The 15,233-nt window shown below is 52.1% G+C and overlaps 1 protein-coding gene across 5 annotated transcripts in view; it reads left to right on the top strand.

The window, feature by feature from the left end:
- LOC126529991 (centaurin-gamma-1A-like) overlaps window positions 1–15,233 on the top strand; it is a 277,071-nt gene that overhangs the window by 159,842 nt on the left and 101,996 nt on the right. Inside the window, exon 1 of one of the 5 annotated variants that reach the window (XM_050177459.3) lies at window positions 2,744–4,401. The exons of 3 other annotated variants lie outside the window; for them this stretch is intronic. In XM_050177459.3, the coding sequence (XP_050033416.1) occupies window positions 4,167–4,401 (235 nt within the window). In that variant the 5' untranslated portion in view covers window positions 2,744–4,166. Of the gene's footprint in view, window positions 1–2,743; window positions 4,402–15,233 lie in introns of those variants that run through there. One more of the 5 variants, XM_050177461.2, reaches the window with a different exon arrangement.

Raw genomic sequence — 15,233 nt, forward strand, 5'->3', positions numbered from 1 at the left:
CTGCCAATTTCGCCAGTGCGTGCAGCACGCACAGGGGGAGCGCGATGCGATCGTCGCCCTATACATTCGACTCCCGTCGTGACAGGAACAATGAACACGCGTATACCCCTCATTCTCACACACGCTAAGTGTAAGGAGCCAACGTTGAGGACCTTGTAAAGAATAAGCACTAAGGTGCACATAATAATGTGGGAGCAACCAAATAACCGGCGGCAATGTCCGCGGGAGAAGCGAGAAGGCCCATAACGGGACGCTAGACAGATAATTAATTGGTTTGCGAATTGTATTGAGAAAATTGCCATTCTGCTGTATGCCAGGAAGTCCATTTTTGCTTAAGAGCTCTCACGGTGACGTCATGAACCTGGACGGCTGGTTGCGTCTAAGTAATTTCTTGATCGGTAAGTTTTATACGTAAAAGAGCCAAACCGTGAAGCTCGCATATTGCGAGAACGTTTACTGAGACACATCCATTTGAATATACGTATATCTTTTAAAGAAGAAAATATCAAATTAGGGACGTCACAATGACGTACAGATATGCTTGAGTTACCTCCACGCGAAATTCCAGAAATGGAACTTGCACCTTATACTTTTCCCTTTGCAATTTCGCTCGCTGTCGTGGCGTCATGATGATGTCGATAATGCCGCGGGTCCTGCTTTTCGAGACCAACTATATAATCTTATATTTCCCAAGATTTAGCGTTGCAAATTGCGACCCTCATTGCTGCAACTTGCAAAACGTGTCTCCGTACGCTCCTTTAATCAAGCATTTTCCACGTCTAAGCCGCGCTTCGTGTTGTGGAAGTCGCAGCTGCAGTCTGCGGGAGGAACCGACAGCTTTGAGAGCCGCAGCTGGCATCGTTTCAGCCGCTCGGAGTTAACAGCGCCCAGCGCGCGTCTCTCGTGCAGCGCGTAGGCGGAACCAGCGGAATGGCGATCAACTCAAATTAATGTTTATTCGACGTCTTAGATGTTGAATGAGCATTGAGAAAGGTCATGGCGGACCCGTGGGCATCGCGCGCGCAATGCCGATTCCGCATTGGACGAGCGTGTGCACACCTGACTCCCGTATTTCGTCATTACGCCCTCCTCCCCTCCTAACCTTTCGAGCTACAGAGGACATTCGACCGACCTTCGTTCTTTCTTTTTTTTTCTCATTTCTTTATTCGTAACGTGACATTTGACTTTCGGGCATTAGTGAAGCGGGCGGGGATGTATTGCGGAACCGTACGATATGCGACATCAGAAATGCGGGCAGTCGGCCCCGAAGCCTTCCTCTCTACGCGGGCCGGGTTCCGCGAGTAAGCAGCCCAGATTTAACTCGCAGTCAAGTGAAACAGTACGACACTGTGTTGGTCGCGTACGCCACTGGACGTAGTACATTTGAAATTCAAGTTGCGTGCCTAGGTTCGAGAAATGTCCTTCTTTTCCTCAGATCTCGCATCTCGTAAGTTATATATATATATATATATATATATATATATATAGCTAAAGCCAGCAGTAGAAATTTCCTAACACTACGGTAAGCGCTTTACATTGAAGTTTCCTTTCTTTTCTCTCTCTCTCTCTCGGGCCTTGTCGCAACACAGCTTATGACCTTACACGCGCCCGTCTGCTTGGAGCGGCAGTAATCGGTTTTAAGTGTAAGTGGCGACGTGCTTGTAATAGCAATGTATGCTTGGAGGTGGCAACGTGCTTGGAGTGGCATGTCGCGCGTTTATCGAATAGAAAGAGCAGAATGCAAAATACAGTGTGCATTGGCAAAAGTGCCTTAGAAAATGATTGCGCTGGGCACTCGCCAATCCCTCCGCTCGAGTGGTTTTTCCCCGATGGCCCCGAGTACCCTGCTATGCCGCAGTATGTGCGCGTGGTAACAGTGGTTACATTGCCACTTCGGCGATGCATGTTAAAAAAAAGGGAACAAAGAAAGCGACAGGGACAGAAAAGTGGGTGGCTGACAACTCGAGAGGAAGCAAATAAGAGGCACGCGGGTGCATTCGCTCGGTCCTGTCACCCAGTGAGGGGAGAAACGGAGGCCTGCTAGTATTCGGGCGGGAGTGCGGTGGGGGCTCCTCCTCGCGTCACTACCCTCGGGTCGCTGAAGTAAAGTGTAGGAATTTGCGTCACAATGCCGACCCGTGGACCAGGCTGTATAGCCTCGGTCTCAGCTCATCTCCACTCCACCCTGCAGCCCTAGTGAGCGTGTGTGTTTGCAGCGCCTATTTGGCTTTCTTTAGTTTATTTCTCCTTTGATTGCTCAGGCAACAGGTGTTCCTCTTCTGTCCCCTTCGTATCTGTCTGGCTCTGAACTTTATCGCTTCTTTATTTTGCGCGCATCTGCGTGTTCGGCATGTTCTCTCCTACCTCCCCCCTCTCTTTTCTTTTTTTTCTTTGTAAGCTCCTGCCGCATTATTTTGTTGATTTTCATTCTCCATTCTCCACTTGTCTTCTCGGGCGCTGCGCTGCGGCATGTGTTCGGCCAGCGCGGGCCTGCGCTCGTTGATCGGATGGTGGCTGTGACTTTCCCCCTCTCCCTCTACCCATCGGCCCTTCTTTCACCTCCTCTCTCAGAGGTGTTCAACGACGCCCGGGAGGTGTGCAAGCGGAGGGGGGGGGGAAGCGAGAGCGACGCACCACGTGACCTCCTTTTATTCGCTCGCCTCTCTCCCGCACTCGACGTGGTGGCAGGCGCCTCCTCCTCTCCCCGCGCGTGTTGTCTCCGGCGGCCACCGTTCATTCATTCGTCGCGCGCTCACGCCGTCGCGAAGGTGCGCACCGTCGACGCACGACCTGCGGCTCGGATAGAAGTCGTCGAGCAGCGATGGGCCCGCGTCTCGTCGAGCGGACTGCGCCAAGGACGGCGCCCCTGGGTGCTGCCGCCGTCGCGTGCAGCAGCCCCGTGTCGTGACGCGTCCGAGGTGGCGAAACGGCGACCCCTTTCGGCGCTTCACACTCGCGCCACCGCTGGATGTGAACGAGAGTGCTTCGTCCGTGCGCAGCACCTTGCGGATCGGGGAACGCTGCCTCCAGTTGTCCAGTCTGAGGGAGCTCGGCAGGATTCGTCAGCCATCGAGTGATACAGTGCTGTGGACTTGCTTACAACGTCGGATAGACGCGACGAGAAAGAACGTCTTCGACGCCCAGCGCAACTGTGTCGTTCAGCGCCGGCGTCTGTTGGCGTTAGGGAGTATCTCGATTGGGGCGAACATTTCGTGACCTCCTCCAGGCGCCTGAACCGTGAGCGCTAGACGAGTCGGTTCGTCGCGGAGAAAATAAGGCTCTCGCGGGCACGCCGTGGCAGCAGCGACGCTCGAATCCGTGGCTCCTTCGTCCTAAAACTGCGACCTCGGCGCGGTCCTGCCCCGTGTCGCGAGGTTGTCGTCAACACTGACACAGGGCTTCTTAAAGCGGGAAGTTCACCCTGCCGAGCCCGTTTCGGTTCCTGCCTTTGGCTATTCACGTTGTGCCAGCAGGAGACACCGCCGTGGAGAGAAACCAAGTTCGCTTCCGCGCCTAGCGCGCCAACTCGTCTTAGGACAGCCTCGGGGATTCCCGCTCGGGACAAGCGGTCGCAAATCTCCGGAGCATTCGGTGGGCCATTGCCGCTTCCACCTGCAGTTTGTGATGACGGCGTCGCCGATTTGCACGTGTCTAGGGCAGTTGCAAAATGTTCGTTTGTGCTATGACGGATGTTTCGGCGGGCCGTCTGGACAAGGCCTTGTCTGCAAGTGGCTGAACCTTTTGTGAAAGCTCGTCGATTGGAAAGTCATTTACCAGCGACTGCTCGCGGACTTTCTCCCGAGCTCTAACAGCGACGTGCCACCGTGTGATTCTTCCGTGCGCAAACGCCTCGAACGTGTGAACTGTGCGAAGCTTCAATCGTGGATACTGCGATATCCGAGGACGTGCAACGGTATCGTCGCAGCCGAATCGAGTCGTTGGAGCGACGCTCCGAAGCTGAAGCGACGTCCAGTGGGAATAGCGCTGCGATACGCGGAGCCTGGGCAACGTCTGCGCTTCCGGCGTTTGTGGATAACAGCACGACCTCTGGGCTTAAATCGCGGTGGATCGCACGTTGTTGCTCTGTTTAGGCGGCGTGTTCCCGGAGCCCTGATATCGAGGATCCTTCGCGAGTTGCTCACCGCGTTCGCGGCCGGCGGGCGAAGATGAAGTTCCCGTCCCTGACCGAGTGGCTGCCCTCGAGCAAACCCCGCTCGCCGTCGTCCAAAGGCGGCGTGCGACGCCAGCCCGTGAGCATGCCCATGCTAACGCTGGCGTTCGCCAGGCGATCCTTCCGCGTCTCCAAGAGGATCAAGAAGGTCGCCGCCTCCGCCGGCTCTGGGGCTTCGGCGGCCGTCGCTTCTCAGCGGTTCGTCTTCAAGAAGAGAGCACTCTCGCCCGGTGAGCGTGGTCACCCGTTGACACCCACTTTCCGCCATGTTTCGAGCGCGCGCGCGCGCGAGGTCTTCCTGCGTAGCTGACCATGTTTCACGGCTTGAACGTATTGCTTGCTGGTCCGTCGCGCGTGCGGCCATGCCCTCTTCGTGTGCGTTTTCTATAGCCTATAGGAGAAAGATGTCGGCAGAATCCATCTCGCGATGATTGTCAACGTTGAGCGATTAGCATTCAGGAAGTGTGGCGACACACTGTATTGCGGAAGACACTTGTGTTTGCAATGTGTACATGTGAGAGTAGATAGGCAAACGATGTTACGCGCCTTTAAACGCACGCGTGACAGCGTGAGCCCGGGTCACAGCGTCTACAAAGAAAGCTTCACTATAAACTCCGCCTCCCAGCCACGGCCAGTTTTGTGTCGCTGGCACTGCGGAATCGTGTTTCAGCATATTTGATTTCGAATGAACTACCGCGTGATTGCATGGGTGTCTCATTCGAGCGTAAAAATAACTTTCACTGTTAGCTATAGCAGATTGCGCGTTCTAATTTTCATCTGTCGGACATGTAACTTCTCCAAAGAGCGACGTTTCAAGTGCTAGATGGCAGCACGCCAAAGTGGACGAACTCAGCCAAGAATGCTAGTCGCATTAATAAGGGGATCTGAGAGGTTCGATTTTTTCTTTGTTAGTTATAGCCATACGAACATAACAGACAGTGGCGTCAGAGAAAGCATGCGGGTTGTTTAACCACGGTCGGGATCCACACGAGCGATAAAAGTTAGCGTGTTTGCGGGCGGTGAGAAATTAAGTGACGCGAGGCAGCTGCCGTTAAACTTGGACACGCTTGTTTGTATATCGTCATGTACGTATTTTCACTTCTTCGTTCGTCTGCAACGCGCCACGTTTACTGCTCATCTGGATGTTTATGCCGGCACATAGCACCGCTGGTTGCTGTTCGTATTTTACGTAACACGGTGGCGGCAGCAGAGGTAACTAGAGTCAGTTTTCGAAACAAGGACGCGCCGGGGGCCTGTCATAATCTCGGTTGATATCGGGCATATTACTTACAGTACGCGAATTCGTTGAGTGACCAAGCTAGTGGACAGGATAGCCGTCGCGCTAGAGCAAACGTATACCCCGAAACTCTGTCGACCGAGAGTACGACCCCGGTACGTTCGACAGTCGTAAATACGCGATCGCAGCCGTGCTATAGAAGACGGTCGTCCACGGCCGAGGACGTCTGTACCTGGTCTTGCCAATTGCGTTCAGTGCAGCGAAGGCTATACGAAAGTCGTGTCAGTGTGTGACCCCACCGGAGGAACTCCTCCATCGTCCACCTCTGATCGCGCGACGCGGACGTAAACGAGTCTTCGCCGAAGGATCCCTGGAGCACGACGGGCGAGCACTCGCGTGGAAAGCGATGTCGGCCGTCGTTGCCGGTTGGCCGACGCGATCCTTTCGCTGCACCGCGGCGGAATCGGTGAGACGCTATCGTCGCGGCGATAGACCGTGCCGCGCGCTTGTCTGTCGAGCGCTTCGTGCGCCGGTCCGCCTGCTGCGCGCAATGGTGCCAAGAGTAATATGACGAGTTGCGCAACGCGCTGCACGGGCGTCGGCCTCTCTGCACGCATGCATATGCACGCGGCCGCGTCCTTGCACGAGTGACCTGTCGGTCGGTGCGCGGTCGCCATGGAGCGTATGCGCGTCGGTTCAGCGTGCTCGCGGCCGCGTGGTCACCGCGTGCATCCGAAATGACGCCCGCTGGGGGGTCGTGCCGGTCGCGGCGACGAACGTCTCGCGCATCGGCGGCGGCAGCAGGTGGCGGCCATTAGCTCGCATCCTGCGAAGAAAGGGGTGCGCGGCCCGTGGCCTTCTGTATGGCGCGCGCGCGTAACCGCTGTCGTGGTGCCTGCGCACCGGGCCGCGTCTCGCTCTGACGAACCCGCGGAACCCGTAGTTTCCTGCACAAAAATTACTATCGGAATTTAACATTAAATGCTTCAGTGAGAGATACAAGATGGGACAAAATCCAGTGTATACACCCCGCATTTGTCCAGTTTTCGTGCCTGTGGCTTTGAACGTTTATTGTGGCGTCATTTCTTACGCTGTATCTTTCTAAATATCCGAGAAATAGCATTATTTCTTTCTCGAAGCGTGCCGAAGGCAACGAGTCTCCGCGCATAATCGTTGCGTGTATAGCGGAGTGTTTTGTCGAATCAGATTAATCCACGAAGCCGTTTGAAGCCTTAGGCAAATCCGTGTACTCTAGCTACCATCGTTTCCATGCTGGCCGAACGGCCACGCCATACTTCTCTCCGGTAACTGTTGCTGCGAACTCCATTGCGGAACCCTCGGCTCCGTGACAGCGCGAGGTGCATGTGTGGCTATAGCGGAGCTCCCGGTTCACACCGGAGAGAGATAAGAGCGCTTTGTCTTGCGCCGTAATTGTGGCCAGTTTCGTGCGCGTACTTTCCTTGTCTGTGTTTCGCCTGGCTCCCATTGTTTGCGTCGAGAGAGAGTCCACTACTTAAGCGTTCGCTCAGATTGCAGCAGTTACGTCAGAGTTCTTGCGCCTGTATACAACCGTGCACACGGGTGTTGCCCCCCCCCAGGACACCTGCAGGACATTCGTTTATCGAAGTTCCTTTTACGAAGAGTCTCGTGTGATACCGCGGTACGGGTTGTTTGTGTGTGAGTTTGTTTTCTCGCGCTCTGAAGGAATTTACCGAAAGGCTACAGCTCTTCTGATATATTGGGTATCTCTCTTTCGAATTTTGTTTTCGTAACTCGCGGCGGTCTCCCGTGACGGCCGCTCAAGTCTGGCGCAATGACCGTGACGTTATATACGCTCATCATCGTATATAAGTCCACTGCTGGACCAGCGAAAGGCCTCTCTCGGCTATCTCCAGTTATGCGCCTTGCAGTGCGTCAGCTGACACGCCCACCCGTCCCTGCAAATTGGCTAACGTATTTTAACCTCTACGAGAACGTTAGCTGTACATCCGTTTACTCTAAACTATAGCGCGCTTCTGAGTTACTAAGCAAGGCAATATCATCAGCGAATCGCAAGTTACTAAGGTATTCTCCATTAACTCTTATCCCCCATTCTTCCCAATCCAGGTCTCTGAATATCTCCTGTAAACACGCTGTGAATAGCATCGGAGAGATCGTATCTCCCTGCCTGACGCCTTTCTTTATTGGGATTTTGTTGCTTTCTTTATGGAGGACTACGGTGGCTGTGGAGCCGCTATAGATATCTTTCAGTATTTCAGCTTAGTAACTCAGGGGACCAACTGCAACGCATGCTCACTGATCTGGAGAGGCAAAGCCGAAGGGTGGGTCTAAAAATTAATCTGCAGAAAACTAAAGTAATGTTTAACAGTCTCGGAAGGGAACAGCAGTTTACAATAGGTAGTGAGGCACTGGAAGTGGTAAGGGAATACATCTACTTAGGACAGGTAGTGACTGCGGATCCGGATCATGAGACTGAAATAATCAGAAGAATAAGAATGGGTTGGGGTGCGTTTGGCAGGCATTCTCAGATGATGAACAGCAGGTTGCCATTATCCCTCAAGAGAAAAGTTTATAACAGCTGTGTCTTACCAGTACTCACGTACGGGGCAGAAACCTGGAGGCTTACGAAAAGGGTTCTACTTAAATTGAGGACGACGCAACGAGCTATGGAAATAAGAATGATAGGTGTAACGTTAAGGGATAAGAAAAGAGCAGATTGGGTGAGGAAACAAACGCGAGTTAATGATATCTTAGTTGAAATCAAGAAAAAGAAATGGGCATGGGCAGGACACGTAATGAGGAGGGAAGATCACCGATGGTCATTAAGAGTTACGGAATGGATTCCAAGGGAAGGAAAGCGTACCAGAGGGCGGCAGAAAGTTAGGTGGGCGGATGAGATTAAGAAGTTTGCAGGGACGACATGGCCACAATTAGTACACGACCGGGGTAGTTGGAGAAGTATGGGAGAGGCCTTTGCCCTGCAGTGGGCATAACCAGGCTGATGATAATGATAGCGCGCTCTTGCTGTAGCATTAGCGTCCTCCTTGATCGCTCTCCTCCCAGTGTTCAGTCCCGTATAGGTGTTACGTTCACTCAGTAGCCTGCTCCCACTGGCGTCTTTCCGTGGAAAGGCGCGCGCAACGCAACGTCTCGGGTCAGCAGCGTGCTGCAGGCTCGCTGGGTGCAGTGCGCGCTGCCGTGTCGTTTCTTCCGGTCCTCGTAGCGTGCAGGCGCCGCCTGAGCGGGCACTCCCACCACCACGGCCCACCACCACGGGCCGCTTCCGGGCCGCGGGAGGGAAGCGCACGCCCCAGTAGCGGTGGCTTTCTCTCGCTCGCCGAGGAGAAAGCGCGCAGGCCTATAACCCTGCCGGCCCGATGGCCAGCTTTAGAAATTACCTAGAGTATTGGATAAGCGACACTGGCGCATGCGCAAGACCCACACTATGCACGGATTCTTTTTTTTTTTTTTACGGAGCGTGGTTGGGCGCCTCCTAACTTTGGGCAAGCTTGTGTAATGCGCAGCGCACCATGTATGCGACGTCGAGTTGATAGACCGAAATTCGAATTCAAGCGCGGGAAACAATGCATAGCCCAGCGCTTTCGATCCGCTGGAACGAGTTTTCAGTCGTGGATACAATTCACCGATCCAATCGCCAAATAATGTGTTGCTAAGTTAAGTTTTAACTCAAATAACATTCATTTTCCTTTCGCAAATTAACTTTCTGTGGCCAGAAATAAAGATGAGCACGTTCTAATTTCGCTCGACGTGCAACCGTGTTTGGGCAGTGCGGGCTTATGGCGAAGCTTCGTCTATACCTCCCTGAAAATGGACGCATCGACTCGCTAAGTACACTGGGCCGGCGACTGCGAAGGCGGTGACTTGGCGGGCGGGTCCTGACGCCAGTGCACGATGCGCGTTTGCAGCGCAAGCCGATCCCGAAGGACCAACCTCTTGATTGACAAGTGCAATTAATATTATGTCTTTGTAAATGGGTGTAGGCGCGTCCCACGTCAAGCGTTACGTTCTGCACTTGTGAGTACACACACACGCGCGCGCACGGGCACGCGCGCGCGAGCTGCACCTCGTAACCATCAGCCTCCCCATATAGCGAAAGTGTGATGGATGCCGTCGAGAAGTGTCACGTCGACTGACTCCCGCATTGCACGCGTGTGGTCCACATTTGTTCTTTTTTCTCTGAATGTAACTGCGGCTGCGCGGGCTCGTGCACTCTGGCTGTATGCAGCATCCCTGGCGCATGCGCAGAGCAGTGACCGGTGGCGCCTGTATACATAGTCCCTGGCCCCGTCCGCCGGTGACCCCTAACCGCTGTCAAGGCCCGCCACCTGCTGTCGGCCTTGGGGCCGCAGAGGTGTGCTCGGCGCAGAGCGTACGCGTCTGTGTGTTTGTGCGTAGTTGATGCCTCTGGGTGTATATACGGCTCGTGCTGGTCCACAGCCTGCTCGCTTTCTATGGAAGGACGCCTGCTGTGCGTGTAGTCGTGGCTTCTACGCCCGCGGTGTGTTTACACACCTACCGGGCGCTTATACCGTGCCGATTTCGCGGTGGCCACGCGACACCTGCCACGGGCAGCTCCTTGGCGCTACACTCTAATCATGCTGTGTTTGGCGGCAGCGCGACACATTTTAGCGGCGATTATACACCTGCATTCTGTGCGCATGCCTATAGGCTAGTTTCTCTCGTGGTGATTTATTGGCATCCCCTTTGAAACGCGACGGTGCCAAATAGTCACCTAGCCTACTTGATTTCATCGGCCATGCTGCACACGTTTTTCATTGTAGCATTTTTGTACACATCCGTAACATTTCTTTTTTCGGCCTCAAGATTTGTCTATCTACCCTATGCCGCTACGTGTGCCTGTAACGGATCCGGTCGCATCAATCTCTCCCTTGCTTCTTTTTCCCCACCAATACTCTGAACATATCTTGTTTATCTCGACTGCCGACCGGTTCACGTTTCCGCGTACTTTAAATCCAAGCGCTTCTGGCAGGCATACGTTATCTACGGGTCTCACTGCATGAATCCCTTCGCATTCAATTGGGATGTGCAGTATGGCCGCCGGATTTTTTTGCTGCAGCATACACATACACACGCATCTAGTTCCGAATATTTGCTCCGCAATGTTTTTGTCCTTAAGCAACCGGATGGAGCCTCAAATAGCAAGGCCCTTTGTGTTATCGTACAGATTTTCCCTTCTAATTTCTTTCTTCCCATTCTTGTGAATCTGCATGCTCCATTTTGTTTCCATTCTTTGCGTCCAATTAACTGTATTTGTTTCTTTCGCTTTCTTTTTCACGGCTCCTGGTTGCCTATCTACAGTTTCAGTTACCCTACACTTGGTTGCCAACCTTTTTACCTCTTCCTCCGTTCTGTGTCCACGCTTTTCAGGTACAGATACTGGTGCACTTTAGCCGTCCATTTATGTTGATCCGTGTTCCTGAGTCCTCCTTCGAAACTGATTTTGCACTGCGCTTCTCTGTCTTCAAAAGAGGCTCAACTCGTGTCCCCTTTCATTGCCTCATTTGGGGTTTTACCGTGGGCTCCCAAAGCCAACCGACCTACCAATGTTCGGTTAACTTCCAACTCCGTCAACATATCCGATTTTAAGTACATGATGGCATCTGCGAACGTTAGCGCTGCCACCATTACTCCTTTTTAGATTCCACGCGCCACTTCTTATTTATTGTGGCCCCGCAGTGATCTATGTTTTATTATTGCTGCATTCCGCTTCCCCTTTATTTTCACATTATCTTGGTGGGTGCATGAGTAAGTCTTTCCTTCGTCTGTGTATACGCCGAGCTATCTGTATTGCGTAACTATGGGTGTGACTTGCTGTTGACTTGACACCACTTAATTACTCCTCTTTTCATTTAAGATCATAATTCCCGACTTGTGCTAAAATTAAGGCCTAGATTTGTCGCTTCGTCGCCACACATATCCGCAAGTGTCCGTAAATCTCTTTTATTGTCCGCTAGCAGCACTATGTCGCCCGCATACATTAATCCGGGGACAGTCTGTTGTACCATTTGCCCGTTACGCATGTATGATAAATCAAGCTCTAATTCGCTCTTTTGCAGTCGTCTTTCTATGCCCTTAACATATAGCGTGAATTACTGCGGAGATAGAAGACATAGATAGATAGAATACACCTTCGGCCTTCCCGTACAATGCGTACTAGTTTATCTCTATATCTCTCCCTCAGCAGCTCCACGAAATCGTCCTCTATGCCTTCGTGCTTGAGAATATCGCACAATTCCCTGTCTACGTTGTCGTATAGGTGGCTTTAAAATCTAGAAATGCTGTTCATGAAAGTCTATCCTGAGCCACTGAAATCTCTATGTAGAGAGTTAGTACAAGCATATTATTCTCTAACTGTCTCCGTAGTCTGAGCCCATTCTGCAGTTCCTCCAGTACATTTTTCTCCATCCACTTCGACAGTTCCAATTTTATGGCTTGCATTGCGTGCTATATGTCACCGACGTTGCTGTAACTGGCCTGTACGAGCTCGTATTACCCTTACCACCTTTGCCTTGGTAGATGAGTTTTATCTTTCTTTCACGCCATCCAACAGGAATTTTCTTCGTTCTTATCACTTGGTCTAGGGCATTAGTTAGCATTGCCTCGCCCTCTGGGCAGGGTTTTTTGATTAGCTGCATGTATTGGGATTTCATCGGGCCCTGCGGCCGTGTAATTAGGAACATTTTCTTCTGCTTTTTTTACAATAAAAGCTTTCTACGCCACATTTCGACCTTTCAGGTTTCTCTGTTGTTGCTGGATCTGTCCGAGTCTGAACTGCGCTTTCTTTCGTGCCGAAGTTATTCCTAATAACGTCTATGATGTACCACAGCGCATCGTCTCCTTGTACCCCCTAAATGTACCCCCTAAAGGGAGGAATGGTTGTGGCAGATCAGTTGCTCCCCAAAAGGAGTAACCTGATCAGTACCCAATTTCCTCCTTTTCTTCTGGTGTTGGGCTGCTGAGCACGAGGTCGCGGGATCGAATCCCGGCCGCGGCGGCCGCATTTCGATGGGGGCGAAATGCGAAAACACCCGTGTACTTAGATTTAGGTGCACGTTAAAGAACCCCAGGTGGTCGAAATTTTCGGAGTCCTCCACTACGGCGTGCCTCATAATCAGAAAGTGGTTTTGGCACGTTAAACCCCATGATTTTAAGCTTTCCCAAACTTTAAGGTTAGTCGTTTATGAAAGCTACCGAGGCAATTTTTTTTTTCAATGTTCGCCTAACGTCATTTCATGTAGTCGTTCGCAGAACGTTTTCGAAGCAAAGGCGTAGTCGGTACTCATGACTGCCTGTTTCCGGATTGCCACGTTGCCTTTCTCCCAGTTAAGTGCTATATAAGCTTTCCTTGGTAGCATTTGCTACGAACGGGTAGATGTCTGATTTTCCCTTTATTCATTGGTTCTCTCCACCTTGCGGGTTTCCGCAGAACTTCAACGTCATATATAAGGTTCTGTTCATCGCACGGATCCAGCGCTAGAGAACCGTTGTACTCAGTATATCCGTCCGAATCATCCATGCGCGCGTTCATATCTCCCACTAATATGTGTTATTATGGTGACGATGATGATTTAGTGGCATCCCCATTGAAACGGTGCGGGGACAAATAGTCACCTATAGCCTGCTTGATTTAATCAGGTGTGCCATATATGTTTCTCATACGCAACGCAAGCGCCCCTTGCGGCCGTTCGCGAAGTTATGCCGCCGTCAGGACCGCTTCCCCTATTCTGCTGCGCGGGGATCATTTCCGCGAGTATCCTGCTGCCTCGAGATGGCTGTTTTAGGCGCGCAGCGTCCCTGCATTTCATATCTCTTGCAGTCTGTGCACGAGCAACAGGGGCTCCTAAAATGGTCCTTCCTGTTTCCGAGAGCTCTAGCCAACGCATTGGGCAAAATGGTCCGGGAACGCCCCCGTCTTACCAGCGTGTCCTCGCCTGCTTGCTCCTTTTGGTGACACTGCTATAGCTTGCTCACTCGATACAGCGTGCCGCGAAAAAAAAAAAAAAGGACGCTGTAACTAATGGGCCTCGCGTATATGAAACGCGTGTTTCCCCCCTCTGTTCCCATTGCACGCTATTCCCTTGAGCGGAACGGTGCGCGCTCGGCTCGAAAAAGGGCTCGCGGCGACCTGCAGGATGGCGAAGTGGACGCGGGTCACGATCCGCGCCGCGAAAGCGAAACCGCATGCGTCGCTTTCGTCGCCGAGGGGCGCCGCGGAAGGTTGCGTCGGGCCTCGTCCACCAAAATGGGATCCGCTTCGCCCGTTTCTTTCTTTTTTTTCCTCTTCCCTGAGCACCGAGTCCTCTTCGCCGTGTCCGTCCAAGGTGACCCACAAACAGAGCGCGTGCCTCCCGCTTCATTCATTATTATTATCGCAGCACTCTTGCGAAATGAACGACGTTCGCTGCCTGCCTGAGCTTATATAGCTGTGTACGCACTCCAGCTGTCGCGTCGGCCGGCCAGAACGCTGGGCACGTTTCTGGCTGCAGGTGGATGGGGGGGACACGACGCGAAACAGGCCGAGGCGAATTCGTTTCGCTTTCTGATTTCTTGTTTTTGCGGCGCCCGTTATCTCTTGTCCACTGTGGCGGTGTTGCGATGACATCCCTCGTTTATTTCAGTGTGCGGCGCCTAATGGTCTGTAGGCCTGCGAAGGAATCTCCGCTCGGCCGACATTCGCGCTGCGCTGCTAATGCGGAATTTTGTCCTCGAAGCACCTTCGCCTCGCCCGTATACCTACCTGCTCAAGCGCGCTTGCGTGGCGTCCAATTGAGGCTTCTATTCTGCGAATACCGATGTAGTTCATTCTTCGTATTCTTTTCGTAAACGACGAGAGGCCCATCCCGGAGATGAGTCCGGGATCGGCGGTGTCCGAACCAGTCACGGAGGGAGAAAAGAATACAAAATGGAATTAAACGGTAAATATATACATGCGGTCCCCGAAGCCGTGGTTTGCAATGATTATTTAGCTCTGAATCGATTAACTTACCATTCGTGCCACCGTCTATCCCGGTGATATCGGAGGTGCGCCTCTTCGCGTGCCAGTGACGAAGGGCAGGAAATGAAAAATTAAGTCATTGCAAAATGAGAACCGTCCCTGCAAGAAAAAAGAACAAGAGAAAGAAAAAGAAAAGGGACAACAACGCAGTCCCATAACTCGCATATTCTATAATCTCGAATGACGCATGGAAGCACAGGTATTTAATGCGTTTTGTATTTATTTGCTCGCATTGAATTAATGAATATGGGGTTTAGGACATTTTTTAAATGCCATAATTTCTATATAGAGCGTTCTCCTCCACAGATGAGCCCAACAGCGGGGGTTTTACGGCGTCGAGTGTGTTTCACTCTACTATAAGCGCCGAGCATTTGTGACGAAAACGGGCATCAACAACTTGCGCAATAATAAGGGCAAATGAGACATGCACCCAATCGTAGCAATTGCTTCAAAAGAAGCCCGTACGGGTTCCTCGAAAGAAAAGCCTTTGTAGCAATTGCTACGATTGGGTGGATGTCTCATTTTCCCTTATTTAGTTACTTCTCTCCACCTTGCGGGTTTCCGCAGAACTGATACCTCACTCTTTGGGCAACTAGCAATTCGCAGAAAACCGTTATTGATTTATCGTTCGTTCGCGGCTTCACCTTCTGGCTTCATTGCTAAATGTTCAGCAGCGGCTGTTGTCCGGGAATTACGGAGCCCTCGTTTCTTCGCGTGTGAAAACGTTTATAGCGCGTCTTCATCGCGCCTCCCATTTCGGCTCATTCGCTCCACTGGCAAAGAAAACA

The sequence above is a fragment of the Dermacentor andersoni genome, chromosome 5 (genome assembly GCF_023375885.2).
Source record: "Dermacentor andersoni chromosome 5, qqDerAnde1_hic_scaffold, whole genome shotgun sequence".
In the NCBI taxonomy this organism is placed as follows: Eukaryota; Metazoa; Arthropoda; class Arachnida; order Ixodida; family Ixodidae; genus Dermacentor; species Dermacentor andersoni.